This window comes from Fundulus heteroclitus, chromosome 13, assembly GCF_011125445.2.
Source record: "Fundulus heteroclitus isolate FHET01 chromosome 13, MU-UCD_Fhet_4.1, whole genome shotgun sequence".
In the NCBI taxonomy this organism is placed as follows: Eukaryota; Metazoa; Chordata; class Actinopteri; order Cyprinodontiformes; family Fundulidae; genus Fundulus; species Fundulus heteroclitus.
Window position 1 is genome coordinate 24824037 of NC_046373.1, and position 15741 is coordinate 24839777.

The following is a 15741-nucleotide window of genomic DNA, read 5'->3' on the forward strand; positions in this document are numbered from 1 at the left end:
TTTTGTGTTTGTCCCGCCTTGCGTAAATGTCAGTAAATCTAAGGTTATTAAAAATATTCCTTCTTTTTTTTCGAAATGTCATATTCATTCCTGTCTGTATCATATCTCACAGTTCCTGCTTGCCCTAGCTCCTGTCGGACATCTGCCTTCTGTTTTCTGGACATGACCTGAGGTCTCACTTGTAAAACAGTGTGTAGAATCCATACTAAGAGTATATATTAAGCAAAAAATAATAAATAATAATAAAATTGTTGTTACTTTGCCTTAACCTGAAAATTTGCATACCAGGTTCTGTTTCTTGCTCTACCATCTACACAGCCACATTCAACCTTAAATAGTCAATGCAAAGCATCTTATGAATGGTAATGTGGTCAGGTGATTGTTTATTTTGTCATGGTGAAATGGGTACCTCGGGGTATTGTCTCCTTTCTTCTTTTCTAGGAGCTGCACTTACCCAGCAGGCAGGCCTTAGAGTGGTGATCACACACCTGAGGCTCTCCTTTGTGAAAGATATATATATATATATAAAAATACACATGGCTGGACGATATATAGAAAAAAGCATATCGATAAAATAAAAATCATATTGATCAATATTGATAATTATCAACTAATTAAAAACATATAGTTTAAGAGCAGCCCTGGCAATTTTATATTGTTGCTTAATGACTTATTATTAGATACAGCACACACAAACAATGAATTCTAACTCAACCCTTTATTAAACCAACGTTATTTGGTTGAATAAATTTATAAAAAGGAAAAAAGGCTGTGTGCTCTCTGAACTCTGAAGGGGCCTGAGCTTAGTGTAGGAGCGATCCTGGGTCTCCATTTGTGATTGGTTGGGAGGATGTAGTGACTGCAGTATTAACGTATATGATAGGCTAGAATGCAAAATGAAGGAAAACTTTATTGACCCTTTTTTCTATATACTTCTATATCTATCTATATATATATATATATATATATATATATATATATAAACTAAATTGATTAAGATAGTTTTCTGATAGTGTTTTAAGAACTGCATCAGTGGAGTTTGCTGATGTGAATCAAGGACTTGTTCAGTTCAGTTCAATTTATATAAATTCTGCTGTGTAAATTTGTAAAATGCCCATTTCCGCACAAATTTGATTTTAAGCCATTTTACAACAAAAAACACATCCAATGCTAATGGAGAAATACTTCAAATCAATCCAAGACAGATTGAATAAAATTAACCACTGTCCAATTTTATCCTAGTCATAAAGTAATCACATTCAGTTGTAATTTCAGTTGGTAAAATGTTTCATCTCTAAAAGAGCTCAGCTGATTGCATTAAACTATTGACTTTACAGAAATTACTCCTCCTGAGTAAGCATGTGGTTGTGCTGGAACATTTCTTTGTCCTGTTTCCTTTTATGACAGTTATTTTATAAGGTTATTACATATTTATAAAGTACAGCACCAAAGCACTAGCCTTTGTTTTAAAACATACTTTCTCTCTCTCTCTCTCTCTCTCTCTCTCTCTCTCTCTCTCTCTCTCTCTCTCTCTCTCTCTCTCTCTCTCTCTCTCTCTCTCTCTCTCTCTAACACACACACACACACACACACTTTTGAAAATAGCATTGAAAATAACGACTTTCAAGCAGTTTACTTTCTTTGTATTGGTCTGATTTAATATTCAAGTGTCACACTTACAGGTTTTTTCACTCCAGTGACTGATCATTCCTCTTTCCTGGTTAACTGGTAGTGTTTGTCAGTTGAAAGCAGAAGCTTCATATCCACCCAGAGCCAGTACTGTGACATCAGTTGTGGTTGTGTGAATAATGATTTATTTTAGGTGTGGCTACCTGTTTGGGTTTCTTTTTTTGTGTGTGTGCGTGCCTCTTGAGGAAAGCTGGTTGAGCAGCATTTCATTTCCTGTTAGACGTAAGAACATGTTAAGAATTGTGTTGTGGCTGGTTTAAAGTTTTTTTTCCTGTCAGGTTAATCCAGTTTTAGTTGTTTAGGTAGCAAGCCTAAGAATACAAATATTTATAATCTTAACAGTTTTTCTAGATTTTCCAGTTACATCAATGTTGCATTAATTTTTATATATAGTATTTATAGAAATACATTTTGTGACCACGACAGACCACCTGCAAATTATTGTTAACGCAACGACATTGAGTTTGGTTTGAACAATCCAGGGCTTGAAGCTTAGATTTGTGTTATCTTTAGAATATTTTATGGAAGGTTTGCTTTAATTCTTAAGACTTTTTAGCAGAAAATATTCAGTCATGATTTATAGCAATCAAAATGTTTTTTTTTTTTTTTTTTTTTTTCAGGATACTGATGCTGTACACAGTGTGACGGTGTCTTGCTGTACTGGAATGTCAAATATCTGACGTGAAACATCAACATCTGACATCAGAATACATCCACTGCATGATGAGTCATGTCTGTCAACATAAATTATGACTTTAGTATATACCATTCTGATATATTAATGTAAAGATTCATTTATCACACCTTTTAAAATTCTAAATTATGCATTTGTGTTCATCTTAACAATTAATGCTGTACAGATTACATAACTAATTTAAATTTGGTCAGTACAAGATTTGTTTGCTTGTAAGTAAATCCTTTTAATAGATTTATTCTTTCTGATTAGCTCAGTCTTGCTTTGGTTTTATACACATACCGATTTAGAAGCCAGTTTATCAGCCACATATTTGATGGGATGATGTTTTACCACATATATACAGTGTTTATGTCTTTAATAGTTGCTCGACTCTTAGTAATTACTTAATTACTTGTTAGATAGATAAATGGTCTTAGTGTTTTTTTTTTAAAACTACTAACAGCATTGGAGTGATATGTTCTCTGACCCAAACACGTTTTTATTCATGAATCAATAAACCAGATGTATTTTTAAATATTATATAATTGCATGAAAAGGTTTCTTTATTCAAAGGAGGGCACTTGCAATGTTCCTTTATATGACTCAGTCTGAACGGGAAGGTTTTCTGAGCTCACAGCCTTGTTGTGACAACTGTAGTATGCAGACTGTGAGTTCACCCTTTAATTAGACTTCCATCACTTGACCAGTTTTAACGTCAGAGATAATACAACTACATCATGCATGCTGGAAATGTTTTGTTTCTTTATCTTTTTAACTAATCTCCACATTGGTGCAAATTCAAAAATGTTGTTTTTGGATTAAAATATAAACAGAGATTTTTTAACGGTTAAATGTATTTTTATTTTTTAGACAAGGTAAAATTTGTTAAAATAGTTTGACTAATATAAATGCTGGTTTTACTAATATTTCCCATTTTCTAAGATTTAGAATCCACAGGGAGCAAACTGATAGAATAAAAGGTTTTTAAAATATTAAAACCTAATTAATATAGAGAAAAACACTCATATTCATATCACAGACACACTAATACTCAACGGGATTAAATTACATGTAAACCCAGAATTAGTAAATTAATGAAATTCAAAGTATTGAATGGGAACCGACTTTTGAGTATAGTCATAAATGTTGTAAAAACTTTAATCATAGTGTTTTTTATTGACCCCTGCTAAAATTCCAGCTGTGTCAGCAGAAAGGCTGACAGCAGCGTTTGGTTGATTTGTTAACTATTTTCAGGTAAAAGCTGACAAAAGACAAATCTGAGAAAATTACAAGGAGTGAAATAGTCGGGTGTGTCTTTTCTGCCTTTCATAAATGTCAGTAGCTCTATTGTCAGGTAAGTTTATTAAAAATGTCCCTTCTTTTTACAAAATTACGTGAACATTACAAAATGTTCACGCCTGTCTGTCAGCATCTTACCTCACCATTCCTGTTCTGTCTAGTCACTTTGATTCATGGCACCTCTGCAGCTTCCTCACCGCACCACTGCAAGATCACCGTCTCTTTCACATGTTTCAAGGTTTTTATGAGCTCGACTTAGACAGCAGATGAGGCCAGATTATTCAAAGCCTAGTTTTAGTAGATATCCAGCTGCTTTCCCTGCCTGGTCTCTGCTCATGACCATGGATTTTCCAACCTTGTCCATCCCCTGTTGGAAATCTGCCTTCTGTTTTTCTGGACACGACAAGGACTGTTCTCACAACGATAAACCTTGCCAAGCCCATTGGATCTGTCTGTCTGTCTGTCTGTCTCTATATGCCTGTATATGACCCATGCTTATCCTACAGAACTGAATTCAGCCTCTGTCAACCTGTCTGCTAGCTCCATCTGTGTCCACTCAGTATCACTAGGCTTCTGTAGACCCCAGCAGTGTTTTTTTTTTTCTGTCTGCATCAGGTGTCCGATTTATTTAATAAACATTTTAAAGGGTTTTAAATAAAATTTTGAAAGAAGCTTCTCTTTATTATTTGGTATGACTTGGCAAACGTATTCACTTGCGTGCTACAGCTGCAGAGCTTAGTTTATTTCTGAGCCTACTGTTTTTCATCTTTCTTGGACCTGGAGACAGTTTCAGTAGTTGGTAGGAGGTGTCTGATACACATAAGGACAGAGCTCTCCCCTAGGTTGAAGGTATAGCTTTGTCTAGTTTCGGAGCTAACATTTTTTTCCTAAGAGTTGCAAAAGTGCTCATTATAGCCATCCTGCGGTTTCCAAGGACCTTCCCGTGAGAAACTGTAGTGGGATATCTCGCATAGATAACAGTGGTATATAAGGGAGTGATTTGTTTGTCTAGTTAAAACAAAATTGGGGCAGGATAGACCAGACCCTCTCCTGGACATGTGTCCCATGCTGTTCTCAATTTTATAAGAAGATAGTAAATTATGGCTTAAATAAAACCACAGATCTCTGTCTTAGTACTTAAACTGGGGGAGTGGTGGCCTAATGGTTAGAGCAGTGCGCTTGCGCTCTGAGAAGGTTGCAAATACCTGGTTCGAACCCCACAGCCTGCACTCTGGGTTCCTCTGGGTACAACATTTTACCATCAAACTGCTAAAATTAAAATGGGGGAACCAGAGCGCCTGGAGAAAAACCCCACAGAAAACATACGTTCTTCTGTTTTCTTCCCTTTTTTTTGAATGAATGAATACTTATTAGCAATTTAAAAAAAAAAAATCTGTTTAAGCTGCCAGTTATACAGCTAGTCACAAACACAAACATCACATCAATAATTCATGAATCCAAAGAGACTATTACCGCAAATAGAAGACACGGACAACTTTCCTCATTGTCCGCCTCAGTTTGAAAGCAAACTCCTCAATTAACTCTACTCTTCCATTTGCAAACCTAACCTGCATATATAACCGGTACTTTTCTTCAAAATAATTGACCATAATACTACAAACCTCTTGAATTATTTTAAAGTTCAGGGGCCTGTCCTGTGGGACTTTAAGAGTCTCCAAAGTTGCATCAACAATACTTGAAAACGTTCTCTTTTCCCTTTCCCTTGTCTACGTTGTAGACAGCAAGGAGGCAGACTGGAAAAAGACAAAATACAACTGGGGGAACCAGAGCGCCTGGAGAAAACCCACAGAAAACATGTTCTTCTGTTTTCTTCCTTCTTTTTTTTTGTATGGGTTAATACTTATTAGCAATTTAAAATAAATACATAAATAAATCAAATAAAATTAAATTGGCAAGTCTCTACACACCATAATCCCTTTTTCATGTGAAACTTCAAGCAAGCAGAGTAAGTTTCGCAAACATCACATCAATAATTTCATGAATCCAAAGAGACTATTACAGTGAATAGAAGTGACGGACAGCTTTCCTTATCGTCTTCCTCAGTTTGAAAGCAAACTCCTCAATTAACTCTTCACTTCCATTTGAAAAAATATCCTTTGCATCTAAATGGTACTTATCTCTAAAATAGTTGACCATAATCCTACAAACCTCTTGAATTATCGTCATGTTCAGGTGCTTGTTCTGTGGGACTTGAAGAGTCTCCAAAGTTGCATCAAGGATACTTGTAAACGTTCTCCTTTCCCTTTCACAGAGAGCTCTACATTGATCTAACCCTGTCAGGGTTGTAAATACTTTAGTCAATATAGATACTACAGCGATTCTGAGATGCTCTTGGTAGGGTAGATCCCTGTGAAAACTGCTTTCCCTTCTGAAAAAATTCATTTTGAAAACAAGTGGTGGGCAAAAAACTCTGTCTATCCTGGTGCAAGGTCGATCGCGAGTGATTGAAACTATACAGAGATGGAACTATAAAGAGAGAGAGAGAGTTGCGTCATAATGGGAGCTATGACACGTCATAGTCGGTGACGAGTATGCTTGGCCAGGCAGAAGGCAGGTGACGTCACAAGGCATTCTGGGCGATTGATCGAATTGTAGCTACGGCAAGCGACCACTAGATGGCGAAGGAGCTGCTTGTGGCTCAGCCATGTTCCACTTTCGGTTTTGTTTGAAACGTTAGTATGCTTGGTTGAAAAACAAAAAAAAACGTTTTTAGGAGTTTGGGATAGCATTGAAATGATCCATAGGATTAAATAGTGACTTAACAGGTTTGCACACAGGATATTGCCTAAATTACATGCTTTCAAATACTAAGGGAATATCCTGCGCTCTTCCAAACGGCCTGCAGTTCAACTGGTTTATGGTAGGGGGCAGCATTGTGTTGACAATTCTTTCAAGAATTGTCCCCCCCATAAAATTAATGCCATATATATGAGGACGCTTCAAAAAAAAATAAAAAAAATAAAAAATAAAAGAATAAAAAAAATATTTATTTATATATATATATATATATATATATATATATATATATATATATATATATATATATATATATATATATATATAGGTCTAGGAAACAACGGGCTTTATATTGTAGAGAATTTGGATATGCAAACCGTTTTATCAATATGATTATCTTTGTGGTGCAAAACGCGTAACTGTGTTGGAAGAGTGACGGGATTTAAAATTTACTTTGAGAAAGTATTTCAGCTTCAAAATTAAGATAAGGATAAAAGCTGTTATCAATATCCAGAGATCCAGGTCTAACATTGGGTGACAGTACAAGATATGGACAGTGGCGCCTCCAGAAATGCTTCATAGGTGGGGCCAGATGGGGCCACATAAACTCTTGGGGTGGCACACTGAAACTAAAAGCCATAATTTCAGGATTTATTTTGTAGTAAAGCTGCCTGAATAAATCTTAAAGACTTATACAAACACCTGCTAATATCTTTTGGTTTATTGTTTGATTTTTAATGTGACTAATGATCTAATGTCCATAGACCAATAACAGTACAGTTAACATTTTGAGTCGAACAACAATTCCTTTTTAATGTGTAATTGTATTAGGAATTAGGTGTACATTTACTCATTTATTGAAACACAAAACAGTCACTAGGGGAAAGTAGATACTGGCCGATACATATAAAAGTGTGATAGAAGGTCAAGAAGAGCGGCTGCTTTGCTGGTTGTGCATGATGGGATGAAATGATAAACTAACGCTATTACAATTTACACTGGAGAGTTGGGTGGTCAGGACATGGCCAGCCCTGGCCACCCCCAGTGGGGCCATTGGATATGGAAGTCATGATGTTGAACCAAAAATAAGCATTTAATGTAATATTCTGGCTTCTTTCTTGGTTTATCTTTATTATTTGATCAATTAGTCCTCTCTCCTGCCTCAGATTCGGTTTTGGGTTCTGTCTTGTCTGGATTCTTATTTTGCTTGTGTACTATTTTTGTTATCTTTCCCTGTATTAGTTTTGGTTTTCATCATGTGCTCTGTTAGTTTCTGCTTTATTTTCAAGCTTAGGTTTGGTCCTTATGTTATTCTGGTTCTGTATTTACCTTGTTTAGATTCTGTTCCCTTCCACTTGTTCTGTCAGCTCCCTCAGTCACATCCCCATCTTTGATCACTTCCACCTGTTCTGATTAATTAGTTGTTCAATCTGCTCACCTGTTCCTCTGCCTATTTATACATGCCTCAGTTCTCTGCTCCCTGCCACAACGTCTCGTCTCACATCCCCATGCCTCATGTCTCCTTTCTCACCTCTTGTTCACCAGTCCTCGGGTAAGAGCTCTCCAGCTTTTTTGTATGTTACCTGACCTTGATCTGTTCTCCTGTTTTTGAGTCTACCCAGTTCCTGTCAGTTTGTTTTTTGCCTGGATTGTCAGCTCTGTTTTCTGCCTTGGATTGTTCTCTGTCTGCCTGCCTTACCCACCTTCATCATCCCTGCAATAAACTCTGTGAAGCATTAACTCAGTGTCTGGCTGAATACCAGGTTCTCATCTCCTGTAAAATCATTACATTTAAACTCAATATCTATGTACAATAATGTTCTTATGAATAAAACATAAAATAAGGGTGGGAATAAAGCAAAAACTGGATTCCTTATGAGGTTCAATTGCACGCAGATATACTCTATTTAATAATAAACTGATCCCTGAAGGTTAAAAATAACATTGTATGACATCATTAGGATTAAAAAGCTAAACAGTATCAACTTTATAAAGTTACAGCCTAAATATAACAAGCATATTTGTGCAGATATGAATAAAATCATGTTGCAAGATTCTGAGTATCTTATAACCTGGAGCTAGATTTATTTATATATATATATATATATATATATATATATATATATATATATATATATTATTATTTTATTTTTTCCCAGAAAAGGGAATTATACAATGTACATTAGATGTCGTAGAGGTAACTGAATCACTTCCACAGCAATAGGTAGAAAGATTCTGCCAAGAGAGCTTTGGTTAATTGCTGGAATATTATTAAAGCTGTTTTCTCCACCTCATTTATTTAATCGTTTAACTTTTCCCCGTTTTGTCTCATGCACTGGGTTAAAGTTTAAAGTTACTGTCTGCCAAAACTACTTGAGAACCAGCATGCTATGATTTTATTTTAACAATGTGAACAGTAGAGAAAGACCTGAATGAGAATATCTAACAGTAGTGGGAAGGTTAATGTGCTCTAAAAGTTTGTGATAAACTGCTCCACTGACCTTAGACTTTATAAAACACGGGGAACCAACACCAGCAGATGACAGGGCTCCAAAACGACAAACTTGACCCCAGATATGTAGCAACAAGCACAAACTGTATTGGTCCTTTCAGGACTTTCCTGCGGTGAAATGTAGGTTGCTGTAGCAGGGCAACACGATAATGAACTTAAAGTACATTTACACACAGCAAAAAATAACTAAATGAGCAAACTGAACACCAGGAAGGGTTTAAATTATTAAAGAGTTGCAAAAGTGCTCATTATAGTTATAAAATTATTTTACTTTTGCAAAACAGTTAACACAGATGTCCTTCTTGCAGTCCAAACTCCATTGCTTTAGCTGTGGTAGCAAAACAGAAACCATATGTTCCAAGCTCTTAGAAACTTCTTGATCGGAATGAAATCACTGAAGCACCTGATTGACACTTCTTTACACAATTTTTCAATTTGCAATCAGTTTGCAGGCTTTACGTAAAAGGTGCCATGTGGTGTGTTGTTCTTTGCAAGCATGGATGGTCTAAGGCAAATGAGAGTCAGAGTAGGAGGTAGATGGGTCAGGGGAAGAAGATTTTGAGGAAGAGGAACCTGTGTGCGAGGTGGAGGTGTAGCTGGAAGGGCTCAAGTTACAGATGAAATTCAGGCAACTATAATTGACCATGTGGTAAATCATGGCCTTTCACTTAGAGGGGCGGGACAAAGAGTCCACCCTGTTCTCAATAGAAACACGGTTGCATCCATTGTAAGAGTTTTTCGATGGGAGAGCAAGTATTGCTGCTATACAGTATATACAGATATATCTGTATCTATTCCTATAGAGGAATTATTCAGTGCATGGAGATGGAAGGTATATGATCACCGCCCCTATGAGCAGATGCCCTTGCTCAATGCAATAACTGCTGCTGCCCATAATATAGATGCAGATAAGACTTTTCCCTAGGTACATTGCAAGGGAAAATATTGAGTGTGATTAAGATGAGGCCATGTGGCCTATTCGTCAAAGAGAGAAGACACTAGAAGAGACAGATAGCTCTAGTGTCTTCTGTAGGAATATTTCATTCGTAGCCACAATCTAAAAAAATGTATAATCAATCAAATGTGCATCACAGCATATCTCATTCTAGATAAATTTTTCCAAGAAGGTGAATTTGAGTACAAATGACACTGACATGTAAGCTACATACAGTCTTTGGCTACAATGGCCAGCAATGCTGCACTGATTCACATTGAGTGAGGTATTTTGTATTTTGTTGCCCCTTGTGTAATGAATGATTGGAAGGGCTCAAACATTTGTGTGCAGGTTGTGTTGTTTGAGGGCAAAATTTGCTTTTGGTTCATATTTTAAATGTTTTGGCAGAGTTGGAGCCTTTTGCAAACAAAATGTGTTATTTTGACCATTGTTGCCACTGTTTAGGCCTCTGCGTTAACTGTGTTGAAAAATGTAGGTTTTGAGTTGATTACTGCATCCAAGCAATCAATAAAAACTGTAATAGCCTGGCCCCTCACTGAGTAAATGAATAAATGATATTGGGGGGCTGCAGTCACACTTATTCTATCTGTGTTTGTCTCCCCACAAATAAAATAGATCTGCATTCCAGTGTTAAATAAAGAGTTGGCTTCTTGATACATATACCATATGTGTCTAGGAGTCTACCCAGATAAACATTCCAAAACAATGTAAAGCTTTTAAACCATAAAGCTTCGTGAAACTTACCAACCATAAAACATCGTGTGACCCTTTTGTGCCCTGGTATCGCACAAGAAGGTTGGGTGAATTTATAGCCTGATAGTGACCATGCAGACTCCATGCTATGTGCACTGCCAGGCCACAGAGTTAACCAACATTCATTATAATGCTGCAATATGCTAATGGATATGTCAATGTGAGTGTCGTTGAGTCACACAAAATCAAGTCTGTCTGAATAATTTTCTTTTATACTTTATTATTAAAAAGTCTTTGTTGGAAATATGTATACATTCAAATGACAGTTACTGACCAATCAGCATGTACAGCACATTTAATGTCTAACTTTGTACAGGAACAATAAAAATTAATACTAGGACTAGCCACTTATGTCAAAAAAAGTGTCAAAGTGCTGTAGACAACAGATTTGATTACATGTTCCAAAAAACATATACTATTTCTACTACGATTTCTGTGTGTCAAATATGGTTTTGGATGATGAACATTTCTAGCAAACAATACATAGGGTTTCTCTTTGGAAAGGAAAACACAGATACTAATGCTAAGCACAGTGATTGATTAAATATAAATTAAATATTAAATAGGTTTATAAATATTAGAATACATTTGAAGCTGATACACAGTGCGAAATAACAATAATAAATATAAATAAATAATAAGTCTTGTCATAAAATGACATTTTCAAGTCCTACATTCAGAAAAAAATAGCAGCTGAAATGACTGCTGTGAGCAAAATGAAACTTGCTTTCTCACTCACAGCTGAAGAAGCTGTTGTTGTGGACACAGTAGTTGTTGTAGATGTGGTTGTTGTCGGGGCTGCAGTGTTTGTTGTTGGGGCAGCAGTGGCTGTTACTGTATTTTTTATGGTTGTAGAAGAAGTTGATGCTGTTGGAGCAGTACTAACTGTTGCTGCTGTGGTTATAGACGATGCAGGAGTGGCTGTTACTGTATTTGATGTGGTTGGCGAAGAATTAATTTGGGTTGACTTAGCAGTTGAAGCTGTTGCACTGGTTGATGAAACTGTGGTTGTCGTTGGAGTGGTTGTGGTCGCAGCAGCAGGGGTTGAGGTTGAAGAGGCAGTTGTTACAGCACTGGATGTAGTTGAAGTAACAGGTGTTGCTGTTAGAACAGTTGTGGTTATGGTTGAAGCAGCATTGATTGTTGTTGGAGCTGTGGTTGGAGCAGATGTGGTTGTTATAGCATGATTGGTTGTTGTGGGAGCAGCTGCGGTTGTAGTTGGAGCAGCTGTGGTTGTAGTTGGAGCAGCGGTTTTAGTCATTGGAAAAGCTGTCGTGGTTGGAACAGCTGTGGTTGTAGTTGGAGCAGATGTGGTTGTTATTGGAGCAGCTGTGGTTGTTGTTGGAGCAGCGGTTTTAGTCATTGGAAAAGCTGTCGTGGTTGGAACAGCTGTAGTTGAAGTGGGAGCAGCTGTGGTTGTTGTTAGAGGAGCGGTAGTTGTAGTTGGAGCAGCTGTGGTTGTTGTTGGAGCAGCGGTTTTAGTCATTGGAAAAGCTGTCGTGGTTGGAACAGCTGTGGTTGTAGTTGGAGCAGCTGTGGTTGAGGTTGCTGCAGCTGTGGTTGTGGTTGCAGCAGCTGTGGTTGTTGTTTCAGCAGCTGTTGTTGTTGGAGCAGTAGTGGTTATGGTTGTAATGGCTGTTGTTGTCGTTGGAGTAGCTGTAGTTGTAGTTGGAGCACTGGTCGTTGTGCTTGGAGCAGATGTAGTTGTGGTTGCACCAGCTGTGGTTGTTGTTGGAGCAGCAGTAGTAGTCATTGCAGTAGCTGTGGTTGTCGTGGGAGCAGCTGTTGTTGATGCAGCTGTGGTTGAGGTTGTTGCAGCTGTGGTTGTGGTTGCAGCAGCTGTTGTTGTTGGAGCAGTAGTGGATGTGGTTGTAATGGCTGTGGTGGTCGTTGGAGTAGCTGTAGTTGGAGCACCTGTCGCTGTGGTTGGAGCAGATGTGGTTGTTGTTTCAGCGGCTGTGGTTATGGTTGGAACAGCTGTGGTTGTTATTGGAGCAGCTGTGGTTGAAGTGGGAGCAGCTGTGGTTGTGGTTGCACCAGCTGTGGTTGTAGTGGGAGCAACAGTGGTTGTAGTTGGAGCAGCTGTTGTTGAGGTTGTTGCAGCTGTGGTTGTGGTTGCAGCGGCTGTGGTTGTAGTTGGAGAACCTGTCGTTGTGGTTGGAGCAGATGTGGTTGTTGTTTCAGCAGCTGTTGTTGTTGGAGCAGAAGTGGTTGTCGTTGCAGCGGCTGTGGTTGTGGTTGCAGCGGCTGTGGTTGTGGTTGCAGCAGCTGTGGTTGTGGTTGAAACAGCTGTGGTTGTAGTTGGAGCAGATGTGGTTGTTATTGGAGCAGCTGTGGTTGAAGTGGGATTAGCTGTGGTTGTTGGAGCAGAAATGGTTGTGGTTGCAGCGGCTGTGGTTGAGGTTGGAACAGATGTGGTTGTAGTTGGAGCAGATGTGGTTGTTATTGGAGTAGCTGTGGTTGAAGTGGGAGCAATTGTGGTTGTGGTTGCAGCAGCTGTGGTTGTAGTTGGAGCAGTTGAGGTTGCTGCAGCTGTGGTTGAGGTTGCTGCAGCTGTGGTTGTGGTTGCAGCAGCTGTGGTTGTGGTCACAACAGCTGTGGTTGTTGTTTCAACAGCTGTTGTTGTTGGAGCAGTAGTGGTTGTGGTTGTAATGGCTGTGGTGGTCGTTGGAGTAGCTGTAGTTGTAGTTGGAGCACCTGTCGTTGTGGTTGGAGCAGATGTGGTTGTTGTTTCAGCAGCTGTTGTTGTTGGAGCAGAAGTGGTTGTGGTTGGAGCGGCTGTAGTTGTGGTTGGAACAGCTGTGCTTGTAGTTGGAGCAGATGTGGTTGTTATTGGAGCAGCTGTGGTTGAAGTGGGAGCAGCTGTGGTTGTGGTTAGAGGAGCGGTAGTTGTAGTTGGAGAAGCTGTTGTTGCTGCAGCTGTGGTTGTGGTTGCAGCAGCTGTTGTTGTTGGAGCAGTAGTGGTTGTGGTTGTAATGGCTGTGGTTGTTGTTGGAGTAGCTGTAGTTGTAGTCGGAGCAGCGGCTGTTGTCGTTGAAGCCGCTGTAGTTGTAGTTGGAGCAGCGGTCGTTGTGGTTGGAGCAGCTGTGGTTGTAGTTGGAGCAGCTGTGGTTGTTGTTGGAGCAGCTGTGGTTGTAGTTGGAGCAGCTGTGGTTGTTGTTGGAGCAGCTGTAGTAGTCATTGCAGTAGCTGTTGTTGTGGTTGGAGCAGCTGTGGTTGTTGTGGAAGCAGCAGTGTTTGTAGTTTCAGCAGCTGTGGTTGTTGTTTCAGCAGCTAAGGTTGTAGTTGGAGCAGCTGTCGTTGTGGTTGGAGCAGCTGTGGTTGTGGTTGGAGCAGCTAAGGTTGTAGTTGGAGCAGCTGTCGTTGTGGTTGGAGCAGCTAAGGTTGTAGTTGGAGCAGCTGTGGTTGTTGGAACATCTGTCGTGGTTGTTGGAGCAGCTGTAGTAGTTGGAGCAGCAATAGCTGTTCTTGTGGCTATGCCTAAAAATAAATTGAACAGCAATTGTCATTAATGGTTCACATTACAATATTTCTCTTTCTTTGGTATTTATCAACAGCACTTTTTGGTATCCTAATTTGTTCACTTACCAGCAACAACAAACAGTACCCAGAAAATCTTCATCTTCGTCTGGGTTTTTTTTTTTCTGTTTAAAAAAAGTATATGTTTGTTAGCTGTTATATGTCTTAAGGAGTTTTTTGCAAACATGTAACACAGACAGAACAAAATATAATGGTCAACAGTTTAAAGCACCTACAACAGTTCCTGAGAAGTTAAAATACTGCAAATAGTCATTAACTGAAAAAATGTAAATGTTGTAGTCAAAAAGACAGATAGAACTCATTTTGGAGAACAATGTAAATAACTCAATTGCATTACTAAAGATTTTGTCCTTATCACACTTTTTCAGTTTTTCTGTTAGTATCACACTTTGTAATTTTTTCCCCTAAACTTATCTTCTCATTTTTTGGATAAAAAGAGAATTAAACAACTATGTTATACTACTGTATATTGAACAAATACTTCTTCAATATAGTTAGATTCATCCATCGTGCAGCTATGGAAATTGGCATATTGCCATTTCCCAACAAATGTCATCATAGAGAATTTTACAATACAATATATACACACATTTTCTGTATTTAAAATTCTTATTTTTATTCATCTGCTTTAATATCCCAAATGGGAGAGATTAGAATTGTATTATTAGAGGTTTACTACTTACAGGCTTTGTCCAATGGGTTCTTTCACTCCAGTGACAGAAGTTGTGATGCTCTCTGTTCCTTTCTGTTTGCTGGTTAACTGGTAATGTGTACCAGTTGAAAGCAGAAGCTTTATATCCACCCAGAGCCGGTACTGTGACATCAGGTGCACGCAAAAATGGAAATTAGTCACTAATTACAGTGTTTTATTTTAGGTGTGGCTACCTGTTTGGAATCTTTCTTTGTCTTCCAGTTTTTGTTTGAGCTGCTTACGGTAAGCTGGTTGAGCAGCATTTGTTTTCCTGTTAGACATAAGAACATGACGTTAAATTATGAATTGTGTTACACATACGTGTTGGTTTTTTTTAATGTTCCTTAAAATACACGATTTACGCAAATCTGCAGTGCTACAGAAAAAAGCACATTTGAAATAAGGACTAGAAGGACAGAATATAGAAAAATAATCAGTGTTTTTCAATATATTTTAAATATTAGCAAAAAATGTTTTTTTGTCCATCCATCCATCCATTTTCTTGTTCACTCTATCCCTCAAGGGGTGCTGGTGCCTATCTCCAGCTGTCAATGGGCGAGAGGCGGGGTACACCCTGGACAGGTCGCCAGTCTATCGCAGGGCAACATAGAGACAACAAGGACAAATAACCATTCTTGCACACATTCAAAGCTAAGGAAAATTTAGAGAGACCAATTAACCTAGCAGACATGTTTTTTGGACTGTGGGAAGAAGCCGGAGTACCCAAAGAGAACCCACGAACAGGGAGAACATGCAAACTCTATGAAGAAAGACCCAGAACAAGGGTAGGACCCTCTTGCTGCATGTCAACAGCACAACCCTCTGGGTCACTGTGCAGCCAGTCATTACTTTTGGTCTAAAGCAAAAGA

The 15741-nt window shown here is 38.4% G+C and overlaps 1 protein-coding gene and 1 long non-coding RNA gene across 2 annotated transcripts; both read right to left on the reverse strand.

The window, feature by feature from the left end:
• Positions 1-1915: 1915 nt before the first annotated feature.
• LOC118565276 lies at positions 1916-5470 on the reverse strand. The gene is made up of 2 exons (XR_004932296.1): positions 3803-5470; positions 1916-2423 (listed from the first exon to the last, which is right to left on the reverse strand). It is a non-coding gene; the product is annotated as an uncharacterized LOC118565276 (long non-coding RNA).
• A 5847-nt stretch (positions 5471-11317) lies between these two features.
• Positions 11318-14263, reverse strand: LOC118565454 (integumentary mucin C.1-like). The gene is made up of 6 exons (XM_036145882.1): positions 14230-14263; positions 13133-13482; positions 13028-13032; positions 12679-12786; positions 12236-12561; positions 11318-11742 (listed from the first exon to the last, which is right to left on the reverse strand). The coding sequence occupies exons 1-6, from the start codon at positions 14261-14263 to the stop codon at positions 11318-11320; spliced, it is 1248 nt and encodes a 415-aa protein (XP_036001775.1).
• Between the last annotated feature and the right edge of the window lie 1478 nt (positions 14264-15741).